This window comes from Microcaecilia unicolor, chromosome 12 (assembly GCF_901765095.1).
Source record: "Microcaecilia unicolor chromosome 12, aMicUni1.1, whole genome shotgun sequence".
Lineage (NCBI taxonomy): Eukaryota > Metazoa > Chordata > Amphibia > Gymnophiona > Siphonopidae > Microcaecilia > Microcaecilia unicolor.
In genome coordinates, this window is record NC_044042.1 from 26,269,567 (window position 1) to 26,291,388 (window position 21,822).

Consider the following 21,822-nt stretch of genomic DNA (forward strand, 5'->3'; position numbering starts at 1 on the left):
GCTCCCACGCCAAGCCGGCGGTAACCAGGCAGCATGCGGCACAACTCAATTACCGCCGGAAGTGGCACGCACTTGAACCGTGGAATGAGCAGACTATAAATATTTTACATAATAAATAAATGTTTGGGATAGTACCTGGGCTCAACAAAACTAAGTAAACATTGAAGAAGAAAGGAAAGAATATGATATAGCAGGACAAGAGCAGCAGTGGAATATCACAGAGAGGTGAAAGATTAGCAGGAGGACAGGCAGAACAGGATGTACATTAGGATGCTGTCACCAAATGCTCAGCAGAAACAAGAGTAGAGGGCCTGAGATGGAACAAACGGAGCCAGATGGAGCAGGAAGCAATTTTATTGAGGGCCCCCGACATGGCCCGTTTTTCAGCAAGTGCCTGCATCAGTGGCGTAGCCAGACACCGGGTGGGTCTGGGCCCAAGATGGGTGGGTAGAAGAACCCCGCCCCATCCCACAGGTGATTTGGTCTCTCCTGCATGCCATACGGTCTCTCAAACATCCCTCCCCTCTCTCGCATACCTTTTTAAATAGCAGATTTTCGATTAGCAACTAATACACACTGCTCATGTTGGTCCCACAGCCTTCCCAGTGCTGCAACTTTTTGTTTCCACATAGGTGGGAATACGTCAGAGGGAAGGTTGTGGGGCCAGTGCGAGCAGTATGTATCAGTCACTGCTTGCTGCAGGCGAAGATCTGCTATTTACAAGGTATGCAGGAGGGACAGTTGTTGGGAGTTTTCAGCTGGTGGGGCTTGGGAATCTCTGCCAGCCACATCATAAGTGGCGCTGCTACTGGGTGGGCCTGAGCCCAAAGTGGGTGGGGGCCAGGATTCACCCAGGCCCACCCTTGGCTACACCACTGGGTCATGCAACGTATATCCCAAGGCTACAGGAAGCACATCTTTGTATGCAGTTTTGCTATAACCGTGACTGTAGATTTTCTAAGGAAGTTACCACACGCCTCAACTGAACTGAACTCAACTCGGCCTTAGTATTTACGGTGCATGACCTCTGACCTGAAACACGGGCCATGTCAAGTCCCTCTATAAAATTTCTTCCTGTGCAGTTTGGCTCTGGTTTGTTTGTTCCAGCTGAGGCCCTCTACACTATATCTGCTCCACAATCATTTCTGTTGATGTTTCCCACTAATCTGCTGGTCACCAAACATTAGACAGAGCAGGACTCAGCAATGGCAGTGCCTCACCTCTCGGAGATCCTTCTGATGTTTGGTGTTCATTTCTTCAGACTTGATGAGGTCCTTCCTGGCTGTAGTGAGATCCTCTTCCAACTCAGCAACCCTTGCACCAAGAGAGCTCAAGTGGTCCTTTGTCTGCCCCAGCTCTCCGTTCTGCTTTTCCAGTAGCTCTTGCAGCTCCACCACCCGACTCTCCTCATCCTCAGGATGTACAGAGCCATTAGCCAACTGCTGCAAGGGGTTGAAACCAAACCTCAGTACCAGTGGTTACAAGCTCAGTACAAGGAAGGTACTAGTTCTATACATCTGCCCCTTTCCGTTGGATCTCAACTATACCAGTAAGTTCTAGCATCCCAAGAACCCAAATGCTTTTTTAGGTTTGTGCAATTTACGTTTTAAAGTTCTTATTATCCATCCTTCTGCATCCATGGAGTTGCACATGATACCGAGTCTATTTCGGATATTAATGTTTTGAAAGTACCCTATTGTCAACTTGGTTCCTAGATCATTTTTGTTTCCTCCCTGTGGTTTGGGTCAGCATGGACCATGACTTCTGGGTCCTCCCAGATCCAGCCATCTCCCACAGGAAGATGAGTGCTTGCAAGGTGGGCCCTTGAAGTAGCGACAAATCCCGCAGAGGGGTCTTATTTACAAAACATTTAAGATACGTTTCCCTGTAGCTACCAGTCATGTAAAAAAAAATAAATAAATAAAAAAGATAGTGTTTTACAATTTCTTTTCAGGGATTAGTTAAGAGCGGTTTGATGTCTGGTGGCATTGTGCTGCACGGTTTCAAGCCTGTAAGGCGCTAATGAGGCTGTGCTTTAGGGCTCTCTGGTGTGCCACCACCTTTCATGACCCTTCTTTCATGGTGTGAAGAAAGCATTCTGCTCAGCCATGGGTGACACAGAGCAAATGTAACATGACTCAAGGTGGGGGGAAAAATGCAGCAAGCTTTGGCTGGTTTTCACAGACTGGGTAAACTGGAATACCAGAATGAGCAAACAAGGTGCTCAGGACCACAGCCAAACTTACTGGTGAGATCAGTGATGTGTGTGATAATCAAACTGCCTGAACACCCATCTATCACTCCTGCAAAACTAGTGACTGTTATGTATAAAACGCTTGGAACCAGTGACTAACATCAACGCAGCACGGTTTTAGGTGCATTTTTTGTTGGAATGTATTGTATTTTTACATGCATTGCCTGTCACCTATTATTTCTCTGTGATTACTCTGTGACCTCTGATGTGAATTACTTAGAGAGGTCACACAGCTATGCAACTTCCTGTGGGGGTTAGATGCAGCACATGCAGCACATGGAGCACATGGAGCTCATGATCTCTCCTAACCTGAGAGGATCTATGGTGGTGTGAGCATCCATTACCATCTAAGCACATGGAAGGAGCTGATAATACAAATGTATAATAATATGTATATATAAGCCTGTCTGATTATAATCTAACTACAAACTGTGAGTAAACAGATGTTTTGTTACTTCAACTTTAAAGTGACTCAGCAGTGAATTATTCAGGGGTGAATGAGAGAGAGATGAAGAAAGAAATTAACATTTCTAAAGCTGAAGCTGTGTGTACTAAAATCTGCTAATTATTTACTACAAATAATCCAACAAAAGGGTTATGGGCCCAGGGTCCAGGAATTGAAAAAGAAGAGAAATATTACCAGGCAGAAAAAAGGCCACATTTTTCTCTTAAGTTTTAAAGGAAAGATTCAGTCTGTCTCTCTCTCCCCCCCACACAGCAGACAGAAGGCTAAGAAAATGGCTGAGGGAAGAAATTCACCATTGTTCTATTCTCTCAAGGTGCCTAGATTAACTGAGTTTAATTATCAGCAGTGGGAATTAAGATTCATATGTTTCCTTCGAGCAAAAAGATTAGATATATGCTTAGACCAAGACAGAACAGCTGAAAATATGGCTGAATGGGACAATGCAAACTATTATGTGAAGTGCATGCTTTTGGAAGCTCTCTCAGAGAAACAAGCCATATTAGTGGAGGGAAAAGATACACCAAAGGACATTTTATATAAGCTGAGAACTATGTATGCAACTACATATGCAAAGCAGCAACCAATTTGGCTGGCAGAGTTGAATGAAACCAAATTAAGGGATAAAAGTAAATGTAATGATCACATTATGCATCTTATGTCTTCATTTCAAAAGCTAGAACTTTCAGGAATTCCCATGTGTGATGCATTGAAAAGAGCATTTCTTTTTACCTCACTATCAAAGAAGTTTGATGTTTTTAGGTCTGTAAATGAGGCCATTGAAGGGCAATCTTTTGAACAGGCAACATCAAAACTAAGGCAGGAATGCATAATAAATGATTCTGAGGAGATGTGTTCTCAAAGCAAGTCAGAGAGAAATGAAACAAATTTCTTGGCAAAGAACAGAGGAAGGCGGAGCTATGGGAAAACTCCACCCAAGGGCAAGCTGATTTGCTACTCATGTGGAAAGGAGGGACATGTATCTAAATGGTGTAAGGAAACACAAAACACTCCCTCTAGCTCACCTAAGCCAATGGAACTAAAGAATTTTCAAACCAGGAAATGTATGAAGGACAAAGATAAACACAAGGGCTTTCTAATGGCAGAAAAATCTTTGACTATGGTAAATAATAATTCAAATGAAAGTACTTGGATTTTGGATTCGGGGAGCACATACCATTTAACCAATTCTAAGGATTTCTTTCAGGAAATGTGTCCAGAAGAAGGTATTCTTAAAACTGCAAACGCAGGGACTGCTAAGATCCAAGCAAAAGGTATTGGATTCTTAAAATGCAAAGTGTCTAATGAAGTTAAAGAAATTCCTGTAAGTGATGTCTTGTATATTCCCCAAGCAGTTTGCAATATGCTTAGTGTATCTACATTAGATAAGAAGGGATTTGTGATTCATTTTGAAAATAGTAAGTGCACAATCTCTAAAAATGATGAAGTGTATGCTGAAGCTTTTATGCATAATGATGTTTATAAGCTGAACATTTCAGGTGAAGCCTCACATATGGCGCAAGTAAGGAAGAATGATGGTAAATGTAGTCTGGAAATCTGGCATCGCCGCCTGGGACATCGTGATTCTAAGGTGATCCAGGATCTTTACAGTAAGCAACTGGCCACCGGCATTCAGATAAGTGCAGATGCTGGTAAAATGGAGAAATGCATAGACTGTGTTACTCAAAAAGGTGTGAGACCCTCATTTCCTGCATACACAGGAAATAGGAGTAATAAAGTGCTGGACTTAATACACAGTGACTTATGTGGACCGTTTAATATCCCATCATTGGGAAATAACAGATTTGTGCTAATATTCTTGGATGATTTCTCTAGATATTGTGTGGCCTATTTGCTGAAAGAGAAAAGTCAAGTCACAGACATGCTGAAGAAATACGTAGCCATGGTGAGCAATAAATTTGAAAGAAAACCAAAGGTTCTTCAGACCGACAATGGTGGTGAGTTCACTTCACAAAGCATGCACACATTTCTAGAACAAGAAGGCATTCAACATATCACAACAGTAGCTTATACACCAGAGCAAAATTCTGTTGCAGAGAGAAAATTTAGGTCAATTGTGGAAATGACCAGATGTATGCTGTCAGATAGCAATCTCCCTAAAAAACTATGGGGGGAAGCCATTCTCACAGCAGTGTACCTACAAAACAGAATGCCAACTAAAGGCGCTGAGCGCACACCACATGAGACATGGCATGGTAGGAAGCCAAACCTGTCACACATAAGAACATTTGGAAGTACAGCATATGCTCATGTACCAAAGCAAAGAAGGCATAAGCTGGATTCCACAACAGAAAGGGGCATTTTAGTTGGCTATGCTCCAGGACACAAAGGATATAGAATTTTGAATCTGAAAACTGGCATTGTTGGCATAAGACATGTTACATATTTTGATGAAAACAAAAGGGTTGATAAAGGCTGGATTATCCCAGATGAGCCTTATCATCCAGAATATGAAACTAGAACCATAATAGACATGCCAGTGTATATAAATGCCATACCAAGGCAGATGTCTGAAAGCAACTCACCTGTATCTAACGAGGAACAGGCAGAGGAAGCAGACACAGAAAGGATCATTGAAGAAGACAGTACAGTTGGAGAAGGGGAATCAATTGGAGAAGGACTCTCAGATTTAGAGGATGCGGAAAGGTCAGACCAACCTGTTGTCAGACGCTCATCCAGGGAAAACAAAGGTGTTCCACCCCCAAGACTGTCTTACCTAACAAAGTCAGCAGAAGCTCAAGAGCCCTTAACATGGGATGAGATTGAGAAAATGCCAGCAGAAGAAGCTGCTGAATGGCATAAAGCTGCACAAGAAGAAATTGATGCATTGGATAAAAATAATACTTGGATTCTTACAAAATTACCTCCTGGCAAGAAAGCTATAGGATGCAAATGGGTATTCAAGTTAAAAAGGAATGCACAAGGAAAAGTGGAAAGGTATAAAGCCAGATTAGTGGCAAAGGGATATCTTCAAAAATATGGAGAAGATTTTGATGAAGTGTTTGCACCTGTAGTGAAACACACGACAATAAGAACACTTCTGAGCATTGCAGTCTCAAAAGGCATGCAAGTCAAACACATTGATGTGAAAACAGCGTTTCTTCATGGAGAAATAACTGAAGACTTGTACATGGAACAGCCAACAGGTTTCATAAATACAAAACAAAGACAGCTAGTGTGTAAATTAAACAAAGGTCTTTATGGATTAAAGCAAAGTGCAAAATGTTGGAATGAAAAATTGCATGAAATATTGACAAATTTAGGATTTAAACAAGGTGAAGCAGATAAATGCTTGTACACTAGGTGCACAAATGGACAATATGCATACATTTTAGCTTTTGTTGATGATCTGCTCATTGCAAGCAAAAGTGAGCAAGAGTACAAGGACATTGTAAAATGTTTAAACCACAATGTTGAGATAAAAGAACTGGGTAATGTGTCATACTATCTTGGTATAGAAATTGAGAAACAAAATGATGGTTCTTATCTTCTAAGCCAGAAGCAGAAAATAAATGAGCTTATTGAAAGTTTAGGTATGCAAGATGCCCAAGTTGTAAGCACTCCCATGATCACTGATTTTCTGAAGGATGAAACAGTAAGAGAACCTTTACCAGATAACATCCAATATAGATCAGCCATAGGTAAGCTTTTATATCTAGCTACCACATACAGGGCTGATATAGCAAATGCAGTAGGAATTTTGAGCAGAAGGGTCAGCTCACCTACCAAATCAGATTGGACTGCAGTTAAAAGGATGGTAAGGTATTTAAAGGGTACCATTGATTGTAAATTAAAGATTTCAGCCAATAGTAATCCAAAACTAATATGTTACTGTGATTCAGATTGGGCAGGGGATCATTCTGATTATAAATCCACAAGTGGATATGTGTTTATGTATGGAAATGTACAAATTTCATGGGCCAGTCATAAACAAAGTATTGTGAGTTTGTCTTCTACAGAAGCTGAATATGTGGCTGTATCGGAAGCGTGCAGAGAACTGATGTGGATTGAAAAACTTTTGCTGGATTTTGGAATAGCTGAACAGAGACCAATCCAGATAATGGAAGATAATCAGAGCTGCATCCGACTGTCACAGAATGACAAGGTTCAGTCACGCACCAAGCACATCGCAACGAAATACCACAACGTGCGAGAGTTGGCGAAAGAAGGGGTCATCAGTCTACACTATTGTCACACCAGTGAGATGACAGCTGACATCATGACCAAACCGTTACCCAGAGAACATTTTGTGAATCTGCGTATAAAGCTTGGACTTTGTATGAATAAATAATTGCATGACAGTTATGCATGAGAAGGGGTTTGTTGGAATGTATTGTATTTTTACATGCATTGCCTGTCACCTATTATTTCTCTGTGATTACTCTGTGACCTCTGATGTGAATTACTTAGAGAGGTCACACAGCTATGCAACTTCCTGTGGGGGTTAGATGCAGCACATGCAGCACATGGAGCACATGGAGCTCATGATCTCTCCTAACCTGAGAGGATCTATGGTGGTGTGAGCATCCATTACCATCTAAGCACATGGAAGGAGCTGATAATACAAATGTATAATAATATGTATATATAAGCCTGTCTGATTATAATCTAACTACAAACTGTGAGTAAACAGATGTTTTGTTACTTCAACTTTAAAGTGACTCAGCAGTGAATTATTCAGGGGTGAATGAGAGAGAGATGAAGAAAGAAATTAACATTTCTAAAGCTGAAGCTGTGTGTACTAAAATCTGCTAATTATTTACTACAAATAATCCAACATTTTTAGCTGCGATGGCATCTGAGGTTCCCTTTTTTCCTCTCCATTATTTTTGTGCTTATATTTTGCTTCCTTTCAGTGCAGCTGTTCCATGTAAGCCACGTTGAACCGGAGGTTGCTTGGAATAATGCGGGGGTATAAATGTCATAAATAAATTAAATAAATATTGAGGTTAGAAGATTTATTATTAATGACCTATATAGATTGCCAGAACGCAGCTCGACTGTACTTATATTCTGTGGGAGGATCATCCACCACCTTATATGGATCTACATTGACAATACTACTATGTGTTATATGTACATAATTTGAGATTGGGTGAATCTCTTCATAAAGGCAGTTAAATCCCAATAAATAAACAACATAAATAAGTAAATAATTCTATCATAAGTCACTTTGGTTGGGAAGAAAAGTAAGTGCCTATTTTAATAAAGACGTACGAGTGTCTATATATAATACCTTTATATAATACCAAAATTATGCCTTGCAAAATCATAGCTAAAATGCAGTCACATACATTTACAGCAGCTCGAGAGCTTGGGTCAATGTACTCCTCTGAAATATGCGCACAGGTGTGCATTTTATAACCTAAATGCATATTTTGTGACTTTGCCTGTGCTCTGCCCAAATTCCTCCCCCTGAATGTGCCTACACCCTGGCCACATGCATGTACACGTCTACTTGACTGCTCTGCAGGGGATACTTTAATAAGAGGGATTCCATGTATGCATAAACACATGGAGGAAAAAAAAAAACCTCTAACACATTACCCCCTCTATGCCTCAGGAACTGTGATAACGATGCATGTATCAAGCACTTCTAGCAGATTCCACAGTTTAGGTTTTGCACTGTATTCTGCGGAGAGATTCATCAAATCCCACCTTCCAAAAAACCTTGGGTTCCTTCTCCTCTTCTTTGCAAAGTGCTTCCTCTTGCCCCTGATTCGCTTTCCTTTTTCGCTGGCTCTGTTGCAGGGCTCTTACCTAACAAGCAGCAAAGACACAGACCAGACAATAATGCTGCTAAGGTGCATAAAATCAATACCAAAAAAATACTGTTGGTAAAAGAGCTCTTTGGCACCTGACCTGTCACCAAATGAATATGATACAGGTAGAGGAAGGGATACAATGTATTACGAGTCTTTTCTGACTCTATGTTACAATGGGAGGAGGGACTATGATAAGCCTTTAGGTCTCTTTAGCCTCCGATATCAGGTTTACATAAAGTCGTAGAGGATGAAGACCAGGCGTGTGTGGTGGTACACTACAACATGAATGAAATAACACTGAAAATTGGCTAAAAGGAGAAATTAGGTCTTACCTGATAAACTTTCTTTCCGTTAGTCCTTCCCACTGTTCCAGCACCTGTGGGACAGTTGCCCATCAACCAGCAGGTAGAGAACGGAAAACTGAGCTGAAACATCTCTCTCTTGGCATCCAGTCCAGCTCCCCAGTATTTTCCACCTCCACCTGCTGGTTGATGGACACAAGGTTCTAGAATAATAGGAATTCCGTAATGGAAAGAAAATTCGCCTGAAAAGATATTGTAGAAAAAGGCAAAAACTTGTACTTATTACTACAAATAAGGTAGGCCAGATATAAATTAATTCAGTGAATGAAGGGCCTGTGATGTGACCTGAAGAACCACATGGAAACACTGTGGGCTCTGCTTGTTTTTTTATATGGGCAAAATGGGAAGAAAATTTTCATCAGAAAACATGAATGCTGGAGGAAATGATGCGTATTTAAAAGGTCTTTGAACATTTCACAATGCCTCCTATCCTTCTTTGTTACATAAAAATAAAGATCCATAAACAGTAAAAAAAAAAAAGATATAAAGTGATAAGAAATATACTGTTAGTCCAATATAAAAGTGAGTCACTTTTAGGAACCAACACCCCCTTCATTCAGTCAGAGAAATGGTTGTATCTGATTTAGCAATTTCAGAATGCTCATGATTACTAACCAATGGCAGGACACTTTGGATTTAACTCACATCTTTCTCGGTTGTAGCTCAAGGAGACTTACATTCAGGTATAATAGATATTTTCCTATCCTTTGCACCTGAAGCAGTGATTAAGTGACTAATAGACGATTCACCACTGGAGACATGAGTTCAACAGTCTTTATTATATCAGAGATAACGACCCGACACAGGCCGTGTTTCAACGCTAAAAAGCGTCTGCATCAGGGGTCAATAAATACACCAAATAATGAATGCAAAACAAAGAGTCCTACTTGTATATGTGTTGTCAACTCACTGATCACGTAGCACCAAACAGAATATGCTGGATACAAACTATCAGAGCAAATGATAGTTTGTATCCAGCATATTCTGTTTGGTGCTACGTGATCAGTGAGTTGACAACACATATACAAGTAGGACTCTTCGTTTTGCATTCATTATTTGGTGTATTTATTGACCCCTGATGCAGACGGGTCGTTATCTCTAATATAATAAAGACTGTTGGACTCACGTCTCCAGTGGTGAATCGTCTATTAGTCTCTACTTTTGCCTTCTGTGATTCGTCGTCGTAGAGAACTTTTCCTGTTCTATATTTTGTGATTAAGTGACTCGCATAAGATCACAAGGAATAGCAGTGGAATTTCAGCTGAACTTCCCTGCTTATCAGCCCGGTGCTCTAACTACCAGGCTACTCCTCCATTCCAGTGTTCAAAATCATCAGTGTCAGAATGTGTTGCATTTCCCTGACATCTCAATTGAACTGGCATATTTCCCTACAGAAAAAAAAAAGAAAAAAAAAACAAGGACTGCAAGAGGTAAAGGCCTGTGTAACATGCAGGCCTGAAGTCACCGGAAGTGGCATTCTACTGCGTGTGGCAGAAATCTGAATGAAATTGGATGAACAGCTGAAAGTTTGTAGGGGAGAGGGGGACCAACAGAAAGGTAGACATAGAGGGGCATAATTGAACGAAAACGCCTATCTCCATGGGCGTTAATCTCCAAGAACGGGTCCGTGAAGGGGCGGACCGAACCGTATTTTGGGAAAAAATAGACGCCCATGTTTTATTCAACGATGTGTGAGCTGGGCGTTTTTGTTTTTCAGCGATAATGGAAAATGAAAGCGCCCAGCTCAAAAACGAATACATCCAAGGCATTTGTTCGTGGGAGGGGCCAGGATTCATAGTGCACTGGTCCCCCTCACATGCCAGGACACCAACCGGGCACCCTAGGGGGCACTTTTACAAAAACAAAAAAAAAGGTAAAAGAGCTCCCAGGTGCATAGCACCCTTCCCTTGTGTGTTGAGCCCCCCAAATCCCCCTCAAAACCCACTGCCCACAAGTCTACACCATTACTATAGCCCTAAGGGGTGAAGGGGTGCACCTACATGTGGGTACAGTGGGTTTGGGGGGGTTGGACGACTAATAAGCATTAAGCAGCACAATTGTAACAGGTAGGGGGGATGGGCCTGGGTCCACCTGCCTGAAGTCCACTGCACCCCCTAACAACTCCTCCAGTGACCTGCATACTGCTGCCAGGGAGCTGGGTATGACATTTGAGGGTGAAAATAAAAAGTTGAGAAACTTCATTTTTTGTGGTGGGAGGGGGTTAGTGACCACTGGGGGAGTCAGGGGAGGTCATCCCCGATTCCCTCCAGTGGTCATCTGGTCATTTAGGGCACTTTTTGGGGCCTTATTCGTGAAAAAACAGGGTCCAGGAAAAGTGTCCTAAATTTTAGCTAAAAACGCATACTTTTTTCCCATTATCGGTGAAATGCGCCCATCTCTGTTCGTCAGATAACCACGCCCCAGTTCCGCCTTCGCCACACCTCTGACACGCCCCCATCAACTTTGTCCGCATCCGTGACGGATTGCAGTTGAAAACGTCCAAAAATCGGCTTTCGATTATACTGCTTTATTCATTTTTGTGAGATAAACGTCCATCTCCCGATTTAGGTCGGAACTTGGGCGTTTTTCTCATTCCATTATAAGCAGGATAATGATCTTTAAAGACCAGTTTTCCTGGAAATACCAGCTATAAAAGAAAAACTGTGCAATTTCTTTCAAGGGATTTGTTAAGAGAAGTCTGTTTTCTGGTGGCATTGTGCTGCACCATTTCAAGCCAGTAAAGCACCAATGAGGCTGGGCTGTAGGGCTCTCTGGTGTGCCTCCATCTCTCATGACCCTTCTTTCAAGGCCTGAAGAAAGCACTCAGTTCAGCCACGGGCGACAGAGAACCAATGTAACATGCCTGAAGGTGGGAAGAAAAAGCAGCAAGCTGTGGATCCCTTTCAGAGACCGTGTGTGCTAGAATATCGGAACGAGAAAACAAAGTCCTCAGAACCATAGCTGAACTTCTTGATGAGATCAATGTGTGGAATACGAAAAACATGGTATCCAGAAATGGAAAGGTTAACAGTGGACTCCTATTTCAAGACAGGTTGATCCAATCGTGGCATTATAGGGGAAATTATATAAATCACGCTCAAAAATGGGCGCTTGGAAAAAAAAAATCGGTGCTAGGCGCTATTCTATAAAAGCCATGCGCCCTTACTAAAATAGTGCTTAACACCTGTTCCCGCATCCAACGCTGGGCACCAGACTTATGCCTGCTGAAACCTGGTGTAAATCCAGGCACCCAAGTTGGGTACAGGGGCGTATCTGCGTGGGGCCACAGGGGCCTGGGCCCCCGCAGATTTCGCCCTGGCCCCCCTCCCCGCCGTCAACCCTCCCCCGCTGCTTACTTTTGCTGGCGGGGTCCGACCCGCAATCTCCATATTTCGGCTTCCTCCGTGGCCATGTGCTTCCAGGAAGTAACGCTGCAGCGCTGATTCGTTGAATCCAGTTCGGCGTCTGACGTCCCAGCACGTCAGACGCCGAACTAGATTCAACGAATCAGCGCTGCAGCGTTACTTCCTGGAAGCACATGGCCACGGAGGAAGCCGAAATATGGAGATTGCGGGTCGGACCCCGCCAGCAAAAGTAAGCAGCGGGGGAGGGTTGACGGCGGGGAGGGGGTGGAGAGCGGCGGCGGCGGCGGGGGGGGAGGGGGGAGGCAAAAATGTGCCCCCCCTCTCTGGCTCTGGCCCCCCCTACCGCCGGATTCCAGATACGCCCCTGGTTGGGTATGGAAAAAAAACAATATTCTGTAACAGTGCGTGCAACTTTTGGAATGCCCATGATGTGCCCATGCCCCTCCCATGGCGACACCCCCTTCTGGGTTGCACATTATGGGATTTAGACGGCCAGCATTATAGAACAGTGCACAGCTAGGTGCATGCACAAATCTTAACTGGTGCCAATTAATTTTAATTGGTTGATATCATCCAATTATTGATGGTTAAATTGTTAGCCAATTAAATTGCACACACATCTCAGAAGCACCCCCAAATCTGAGTGCCATATATAGAATACAGAGGTAAATATTTTGTGCATGTTACTTGGTACTCCACCTAGGTATAGGCAGAATATAAATGAGTAAACCTAAACCCAAACTTAGAAATTATTAGGAATGGGTATAAGCTGGAGAATATTATAATGCTTCTGCATCGATCTATGGTGTGAGTGCAGTCCTGACTGCCCCATCTCTCAAAAAGATATAGCAGAACTAGAAAAGGTTCAGAGAAAGTCCACAAAAATTTATGGAAAAGCTACACAGGTTAAATTTCTTCAGCTTGGAGAAGAGAGCCGAGAAGGGATATGGCAGAAGTAGGTTGGTTGTCTAAATGCGGAGTTCCTCAAGGGTCGCCTTTATCATCCCAATTGTTTAATGTTTACATGAGTCACTTGGGAGGATACTTAAAGATTACAAATATGTCGCCTGCATATGACATATTCTTGTTGTACCCTGTTCAAAATACGTTGGCCGAAACCTTTTCATTACTGAAGTCTTATATACAGATAGTTGAAGATTGGGCTTCAGCAAATTTTCTTAAGTTAAATACTAAAAAAACTAAATTGCTTTGCTTTGGAGATAGAAACGTAGAAACACGATGGCAGATAAAGGCCAAATGGCCCATCCAGTCTGCCCATCCTCTGTAACCCCTAACTCTTCCTTTTCCTAAGGGATCCCACGTGCTTATCCCATGCTTTCTTAAATTCTGTGACAGTCCTCGACTCTACAACCTCCACCGGAAGGCCATTCCACGCTTCTACCACACTTTCCATGAAATAATACTTTCTTAGATTCCTCCTAAGCTGTAATAAAAAGGATTTTAGAGATTGCTTTTCAACTCTATCTGCCTTGACCAACAAGTGCACTCAAGGTCTGTATTTGTGATTAGAAGTAATTCTGTTTAAAAATGATTGTTTAACTTTGATTGTGTGAAAACTTGTTGGAATATAGAAGATAATACACAGCTCTAATTAATTTGTTATGTGAAGGGAAAGATGGGGCTTGTTTTCGAGTTCAGATTGGCCACCTGCACTTGGAAAGATGTGACCACATTCCCACAGTATGGCTTGTTTACCTATTCTCAAGCATTCTGTAATTTTCCTTGGCTCTGAAAATAAGCTTTAGCTTAATAAAAATGGAGGCTTGTTGCAGCAGAGCTCTGAGGCTCATCTGTGAATGGACGCATTGCGCAGAAAAGACTGTTCCTGGTCATAAAGAGACTTCGGGCTTTCGCTGCAATGGGCCTCCTGGCTGATGAGATAAGAGCCTGAAATTCCTGACCAGTGATGTTGTATGTATAATATGTATATATCTGTTTTATAGCTTTCTTTTAGTTAGTTAGATGTGTGTAGCAACAACTAGAAAAACTAAAAGTGGACAAAGCCATGGGACCGAATGGGATCCACCCCAGGATATTAAGGGAGCTCGGAGAGGTTCTGGCGGGTCCTCTTAAAGATTTGTTTAATAAATCCTTAGAAATGGGAGAGGTTCCGAGGGATTGGAGAACGGCGGAGGTGGTCCCTCTTCACAAAAGTGGTGATAGGGAAGAAGCTGGAAACTACAGGCCGGTAAGCCTCACTTCGGTTATTGGAAAAGTAATGGAAGCGATGCTGAAGGAAAGGATAGTGAATTTACTGGAAGAAAATGAGTTGCAAGATTCAAGACAACATGGTTTTACCAAAGGGAAATCGTGCCAAACGAATCTCATTGAATTCTTTGATTGGGTGACCGGAGAATTGAACTGTGGACGTGCTATAGATGTAATCTACTTAGATTTCAGCAAGGCTTTTGACACGGTTCCCCACAGGAGGCTCTTAAATAAACTGGATGGGCTGAAGATAGGACCCAAAGTGGTGAACTGGATTAGGAACTGGTTGACGGACAGGCGCCAGAGGGTGGTGGTGAATGGAGTTCACTCGGAGGAGGGAAAGGTGAGTAGTGGAGTGCCTCCTGTCACTTACATATCTGAAAAAGTCTTATCCTCCAATTTTACCTTATTAGCTATCTTTACTTCCATTTGCTGTTCACTTTCCCAACAGCTTTTCCAGCTTCTCTTAACTAATCCAGGTATTCTCGCCTGTCTTCTTCTTTCCGAGTCGTCTTATAACATGTGAAGGCTAACCTCCTTTCCCTTATCTTTTCAGCTACTACGTTCGAGAACCAGAGTGGCCTTCGTTTCCTCTTGCTTTTATGTAATTTTCTAACATAAAGGTTGGTTGCCTTTAATATAGCTCCTTACAGTCTTGTCCATTGCTGTTCTACTTCCTCCAGCTGTTCCCATCCTACTAACTCTTCCTTGAAAAATTCCCCCATCTCGGCAAAGTTAGTTCTTTTGAAATCCAGGACCTTCCATCTCGAATGAGCCCTCTCCCAGTCTTAATATCAAACAGCACCATTCGGTGATCACAAGATGCCAAATGGCCTCCCACCTTGACGTCGGAAACATTCTCTCCATTTGCAAGCACCAGGTCGTTTCCATTACCCACTACTGAAACAATTCTTCCTGTAGGGAATCCAAGATCTCTTTGCTTCTAAATGACGCCGCAGCAGGGATGCCCCAATCGACATCCGGCATATTAAAATCTCCTATCAGTAGTAATTCCCCTTTCCTACCTATTTTGTGGACGTCTTCAATTAAGTTTCTGCCCATTTCCTCCGACTGTGAAGATGACCTGTATATTACTCCAATATAAATACATTTTCCTTGCCCTCTTTCCAGTTTAACCCACAGCGCTTCTTCCGTACCCCATGTGTCCTGCAGTTCAGCAGAAGATTGCCTTGGAAAAGGTGGTTCTTTCTTCAGGAACTTGCTTAGGGTTTGAGAGTAAGTCTAGAGTATTAAGAATAATAGGATTCCAAGTTATCTTATGATCATGTATTTAAGATCATGTAATGACTATATCATAACAACACTCTGTAAGCCACATTGAGCCTGCAAAACGGTGGGATAATGTGGGGTACAAATGCAATAAATAATAATAATAACATCAAATTAATAATTTGATAAAAATATTTTTTTTTAATCTACGGAAGTTGAGGGTGATTAGAGCTTCACTAAGCCTGATAAGTTTTAGGATTATTGCTCAGGCAATTCTGTTACCATTTTTAGATTATTGCAATTCTTTATACTGTTCTTTAAATAAGCAGCAGCAAAGGAGACTCCAACTCTTGCAAAACACCTTTGCCAGACTCATTTTCAATATGGGTAAATATAGTGAGGCTAGTCCTCTCCTGATTCATTTGCATTGGTTGAAAGTGGAATCACGTATCCATTTTAAAGTTGCCTGTTTAATTTACAAATCTTTTTTATGATAGGTGATTTAACTTTATTTCCAAATAATAGTGCTCGCTTGAGAAGCTCGAAGACATTATCACTTGACTTTCCCTCAATTTGAAAGTAACATGGGAACATTCTTTTCCATTCCAGAGAGTAGCAGAACTAGCTATATAACAGAAATTTGATTATGTCCAATTATAAATGGTGTGTTATTATTAGTCACTCATTAAGGACAATAATTACCTATTATCACTTGCCTTTTTGATGTTTAATTGTTATTTTATATCTTATTCTCAATTTGTATAATTGTTTTTCTTGTACTGTAGCTTGCACTACAGACATTGTAAGCCACTTTGAGCCTGCGATCAGTGGGAAAATGTGGGATATAAATGTAATAATAAACAGAATATTGGGCACTATATAATTACATGGGGTATTAACAGATATAGGAATGTGGAACACCACTGAGAAAGATCCCCTCTCCAACAATATCTAGGTGGCTGAACTCGATGGATGGAAGTCCTACATCAGAGCCGCCAAGTCACCCATTCCAGGAGGGAAACCATTTTGACCAAACTTACAACCCAAAGCAGCGCATTTGTAGTCCATGATTCTATCCATTGAAATCAGCGTTGCAGGTCCCATAATGCACCAGGATGAGGTTTGCAGAAATCCAGGACTGGCAAAAAAAATCTCCCTCCTGGAATGGGTAACTTGGCAGCTCGGCTACATTACCTTGACACCTGCCTGACCACTGTACTCTGCAAGGTCTGAAGGATACACCTCATTGTCTGAAGATCAGCCATGAAATCCTACTGTCTGCTAATGTGCAAAGGAAGCAGTAAACACAAGTAATTAAATCCAGGAAGGAGATAATGTGTTAAATAATACAGAAGAAAGGACTCCTAGCAAGACTGCTTTACCATCCAGGAGGTCTGATCATGCAAGGATTTTGACACCCTCGTCCACTCTCTTTTCCCCATGGTGTCCAATGCTTACTCAGCCCTTGCCCTTGCCTACCTCCTCACAGGCAGCTGTCAGCTGTTCTTCCAAGGTTGCCACTCTTTGCAGTGATGCACGCAAACGCTCTCGCACCTAGATTTACACATAGAAAGTTCATAGTTAACTAATTAGTTAACTAATTTTAATTTAGAGAATTACGTTTTCTATGGTTGTAAGATGCATTGGGCAATTTGGTACAGGTGACTAACACATCTGAAAAATTGAATACATTTGCCAATACAATTAACTTTGCCAATATGAATAATGCCCACACACCTCCAGGAGGCAGCGAGACTTGCTGATTTTATGCTGGCATATGCTTTAACCAATTACACATATGACAGTACCACCCTCGTAGTTTGCACCATAGCTTCTGCATTTGAGGCAGGCGGTTTTGACCGCTGACACATAGTCCCTTGTCGGGTCCCTTGTTGGTGCTTGCTGAATAAAAGTCTGTGTTCTCACCTACCCACCTACTGGAGTCATTGTGTCATCCCTACTTTTTCTTATACATAATAGACTCTTCGTGGGGGCTTTTTTCCTGTTTTTAGTTATTGTAGATTCTCAATATACCATCTTTCTGTGGTACAACCAAAGTGGTTTATATACTACATACAGGTACTTTCTCTGTACCTAGTGAACCCACAATCTACCAGGGGCAAGGCAGGGTTAAGTGACTTGTCTAGGGTCACAAGAGCTGTGTAGAGCTGGGAAAAAAACCAACATGCCACATTTTTAAGCTGCGCTATCTGGTAGTATCATTTTAAATTAGGAAGAGAGGCCTCCTTGTGCATGAATTCTGGGTCTCTTATATCCCTACCAAATAAAAAGGGAAATAGATCTATTCAAAACCCCTAAAATTCCCATCTGGTACCCAGTATGGTAAAGAGAAATATCGGTCAAGTGGCTACATTCATCTTGACCACATGAATCCTAGTTAGCAAGGACAATGAAACATATTTCCACCTATGTAAATCTCCAAAATGGGGGGGGGGGAGAGAGAGTGCAAATCATATATTGTGTAACTCCTCCAAACTTGGTAACAAAAGACACTCTCACACAACACTAGGTAATAAGAGATCTTTCTGCCGAATATCAATTGATAATAGAATCTCTCATCCTATCAGCCATGACCAGGTAATAGCAAAACCATCACACTTTGACTCTAGACACCAAGTAGTAGCACACTTTCTTACCCAAACCTTTCTCATCCTCTCATTCAGCAGCAGGTAGTGGTAGACCTTCTTACCTTTTCATCCAAAGCCTTATGGTGTTCAAATAATGACTTCAGTGCTTTTAAAACTTCAACTTCGCTGGAAACACCTGAGGGAGACTGAGCCTGCCTCTTGACCACAGTCATTCTCAATGACCGTTCATGCCGTGAGACCAAGCACTCCAGATGCTCAAGCAACAACTGGAAATCAAAACACAGAAAATTTGTTATAGGAAGACTGCAAAACAAAATTTCTTCTCTCACAGCAGAATGCAGACTTGACGTTTCATTGAGAAGTTTGAACATGCAAATTTTTATGACATGCACTTTGGTTAAAAATACCAAATAAAACTAGGTACTGGCAATTTAAAAAAAAAAAAAAAAAAACTAACTATAGGGTAAGCTAAACAGAATTTGTGTCCTAAATTTTCACCACGAAAGTCAGCCTTAGCTCCCAACTTCTGTTTTTCCAGCAACGAGTGGGTTGTTATTCTGATGACAGGAGTAAACCAGTATTCTTGCTTTCTCTCAGGAAGATCTCTGCTCACCCTTGTGTTATTGCGCTCTGCCTTCAGCTCAGAAATCTCATCTTCCCTCTCCAAAAGCTGTTCTCTGCATGAATTTAAATCTCTGGTCAGTGTTGCAAACTCCTGGAGACAAGAGAGGAAAAATAAAGAACTGGCTCGTATCTACAGTACAATGTGAATGAAGGACCTAGGGTGATCCATCCAGCATGTCTACATGACCTCTCCCCCATTCTCTCACTCTGATGGATTCCATTTTTTAAACATATAGGCCAGTTCCATGGCTTCCTTTCATCATTTTATCTTTATCAAGACCTGATAGTAGATGTTCTGAGTTTGTCAATGGACATGGCCAACTCAAACCATTCATGATCTGAGTTTGGTTACTGGTTATTTGTCACATCAGTTGACAATATTCTTTCTTCCACTCTTTCAGGTAGGTAAGGTAACTAGTAGTTAAGATAATGTCCTAGTTTGGTGGGAATGTTCTTATGTAGAATATACACACATCAATATTGTTATGAATAATTTGTCTCCTTTAGCAAACCTTTGTTCCAGTATGAAAGGTAACCCATTTCTTATCAGATATTTTCTGACTGCTCCATCGATGTGTTAGATTCATGGTATTCATACCTAGTCACTGAGGGCTGCAATGGTTTAGAATTTCAGGATATCACTAATGAATAACCATGAAAGGTAATCTGCATGCAAATATCTCATGCATATTCATTACAGACATCTAGAAACCCCAAATCCCTCAGTGAGTGGAAGTGACCACCACTGTGTTAGGTGATATTGATTCATCGACAATGTTCTCACTATGGGGCTTAATTCTCTGGGCCCAATATTCAGGTGATGGCTAACACATAACCAGTTAAGTGCGATATTCAGCGCTTAACTGCCTATGGGGCACTGCATAAAGATCGGACCACAAGTCAATCCTATTTATGCAGTTAACTTGGCCAAGAACCGACTCCGCCCCTGGAATACCCCCAAAATAGATGGTTTTCAGTTTGGCACGAACCGGTTAAGTGCTGCTGAAAATGAAAGATAGCCTCAAAACAGGTGATTTAATTGGCCAGGAACCATTTCTGGCCAGTTAAATCGCTTTGAATATCAACCCGTTTTTGTCTCTCTGAGCTCTGGAACAAATATGGCAAAGCTTTTTGAATACAGCATCCTATTATGCCAGGTGATAACACAGAAATGGTCATCAGCACTAACACAGACCGATGTGTGAATACCGCCAAAAGTGCTATTAACTAGATTTATTAAACTAAACTACTGTCAGTGCACACTAATCCCATAAGCGCTGAATATGGCCAAAGCTCTATTAACTAGGGGTCCCGTTTACTAAACAGTGATAAGCCCAACTCCGACTTACCACTCGCTAAACAGGAAATAACGCCAGCTCAATGGGTGGCGGTAAGGGCTTCTCCCCCCCCCCCCCCCCCCCGAAACGGCTGTGCGGCAAGTGCTTTACTGGCCGCATGGCCATTTCATGCAGGAAAGAAAGACTTCCCTTTTATCCACTGCAGTAAAAGGGGGCCTCAACGCACGTGAAAAACACGTGCCGACGCCAACACAGGCCCCCTTTTGCCACAGCTTGGTAATAGGGGCCTTAGATTTATTAAAGTACAACTACTGTCAGTGCATACTAATCCCATAGCCATTTAAAAGTGCTGAATATCACACTTAATGGCCTATATTTTTGCCACCCCTGTATATCTGGACATTCAATGCTGGAGCCTAGACATGCCCCAGGCTTGGACTTCTGGGGATAATTCCAGCGGCAGTCTGCATAATACTGATCACTGCTGACTGAATATCAGGCCCAATGAGTTTGAGAGCTGAAGAGACGGTGCGTTAAAAGGCACAGAGAAGAGCGTATTGCCGTAGTCCTGTTGCAGGCATGGCCTTGAAAACGCACCCCTCAGAACCCTAAACAAATAAAATTACTCTCTAGCTCCAAGATTCTGCCACTAAAAAAGGGCTTACTGGGTGGCCCACTATTTTTTAGTAGTTAAGGAAACCCCCCCCCCCCCCCATCCATCTTACACCTCCTCTCCACCTGACACATATGGCTGTGGACTCCCTGTAAGAAATATATTTGCTGTTTCACGTGGAACTTGAGATTCTAACCCTATGATACAAAGGCAAACCACTAGGCCTGCTGGACAGTGCCTCGTCTCTTCCCACAGAGGCACTTTAGAGGAGGTCAGAAACAGAGGCTCACAGGGCTCCCCTCCCCATACCCATATTCAAGCCATCTCTTCATTGTACTCTGTAAGATATGGCATGAACACTATCTCTGACCAGGCCAAGAAAAATGGAAACCTAGGCATTCCCAGCACTTTGAAGAGGACTTTGTCTGCTTTAAGAAGCCTATCTTGGCAGGCAGTCAACTATACAAAAAGCAGGAGTGGAAGGCAAGGAATGCTGGAAGAGTATGCGGAGTAGCCCACACCTGTTAGCCTAATTTATCCTCATTTACAGCAGCTCAGATCCAGCTAACTCCGACTGTTTCAGGGTGCCACCTGCTGGCAATCAGCAGTCACTGCACACGTTTTCTATGGAGCAAAACTGTAAAAGGGTTTCAGGAAAAAGCAGTTGTTAACTGAAAGGCTGATTATCTGAGGCTGGTGTACACACAGACCCAGAATTAGGCACAGGCAGAGGCAATTACAGTTGTGCCAAGTTTTGTTAAGTACCGGAATGTTGCCACTGCCATTCTTCCATCCATAGTAATGTAGTTAGTAAATGACGGCAGATAAAGACCTGAACGGTCCCATCCAGTCTGCCCAACAAGATAAACTCATTTTACGTGGTATGAGATACTTTATATGTATACCAGAGTTTGATTTGTTCTTGCCATTCAAAGGGCACAGACGGTACAAGTCTGCCCAGCACTGTTCTTGTACTAAAGGTTCTGAAG

General features: G+C 42.2%; 1 protein-coding gene across 1 annotated transcript in view; it reads right to left on the reverse strand.

Annotated features, from left to right (window-relative positions):
* Window positions 1-21,822, reverse strand: part of PPFIA4 (PTPRF interacting protein alpha 4) — a 131,475-nt gene that overhangs the window by 102,964 nt on the left and 6,689 nt on the right. The window contains exons 2-8 of the mRNA XM_030220853.1: window positions 18,912-19,013; window positions 18,400-18,564; window positions 17,169-17,243; window positions 13,585-13,602; window positions 11,363-11,390; window positions 11,231-11,295; window positions 1,221-1,439 (exon numbers count right to left, since the gene is read on the reverse strand). Of these exons, the coding sequence (XP_030076713.1) occupies window positions 1,221-1,439; window positions 11,231-11,295; window positions 11,363-11,390; window positions 13,585-13,602; window positions 17,169-17,243; window positions 18,400-18,564; window positions 18,912-19,013 (672 nt within the window). The remainder of the gene's footprint in view (window positions 1-1,220; window positions 1,440-11,230; window positions 11,296-11,362; window positions 11,391-13,584; window positions 13,603-17,168; window positions 17,244-18,399; window positions 18,565-18,911; window positions 19,014-21,822) is intronic.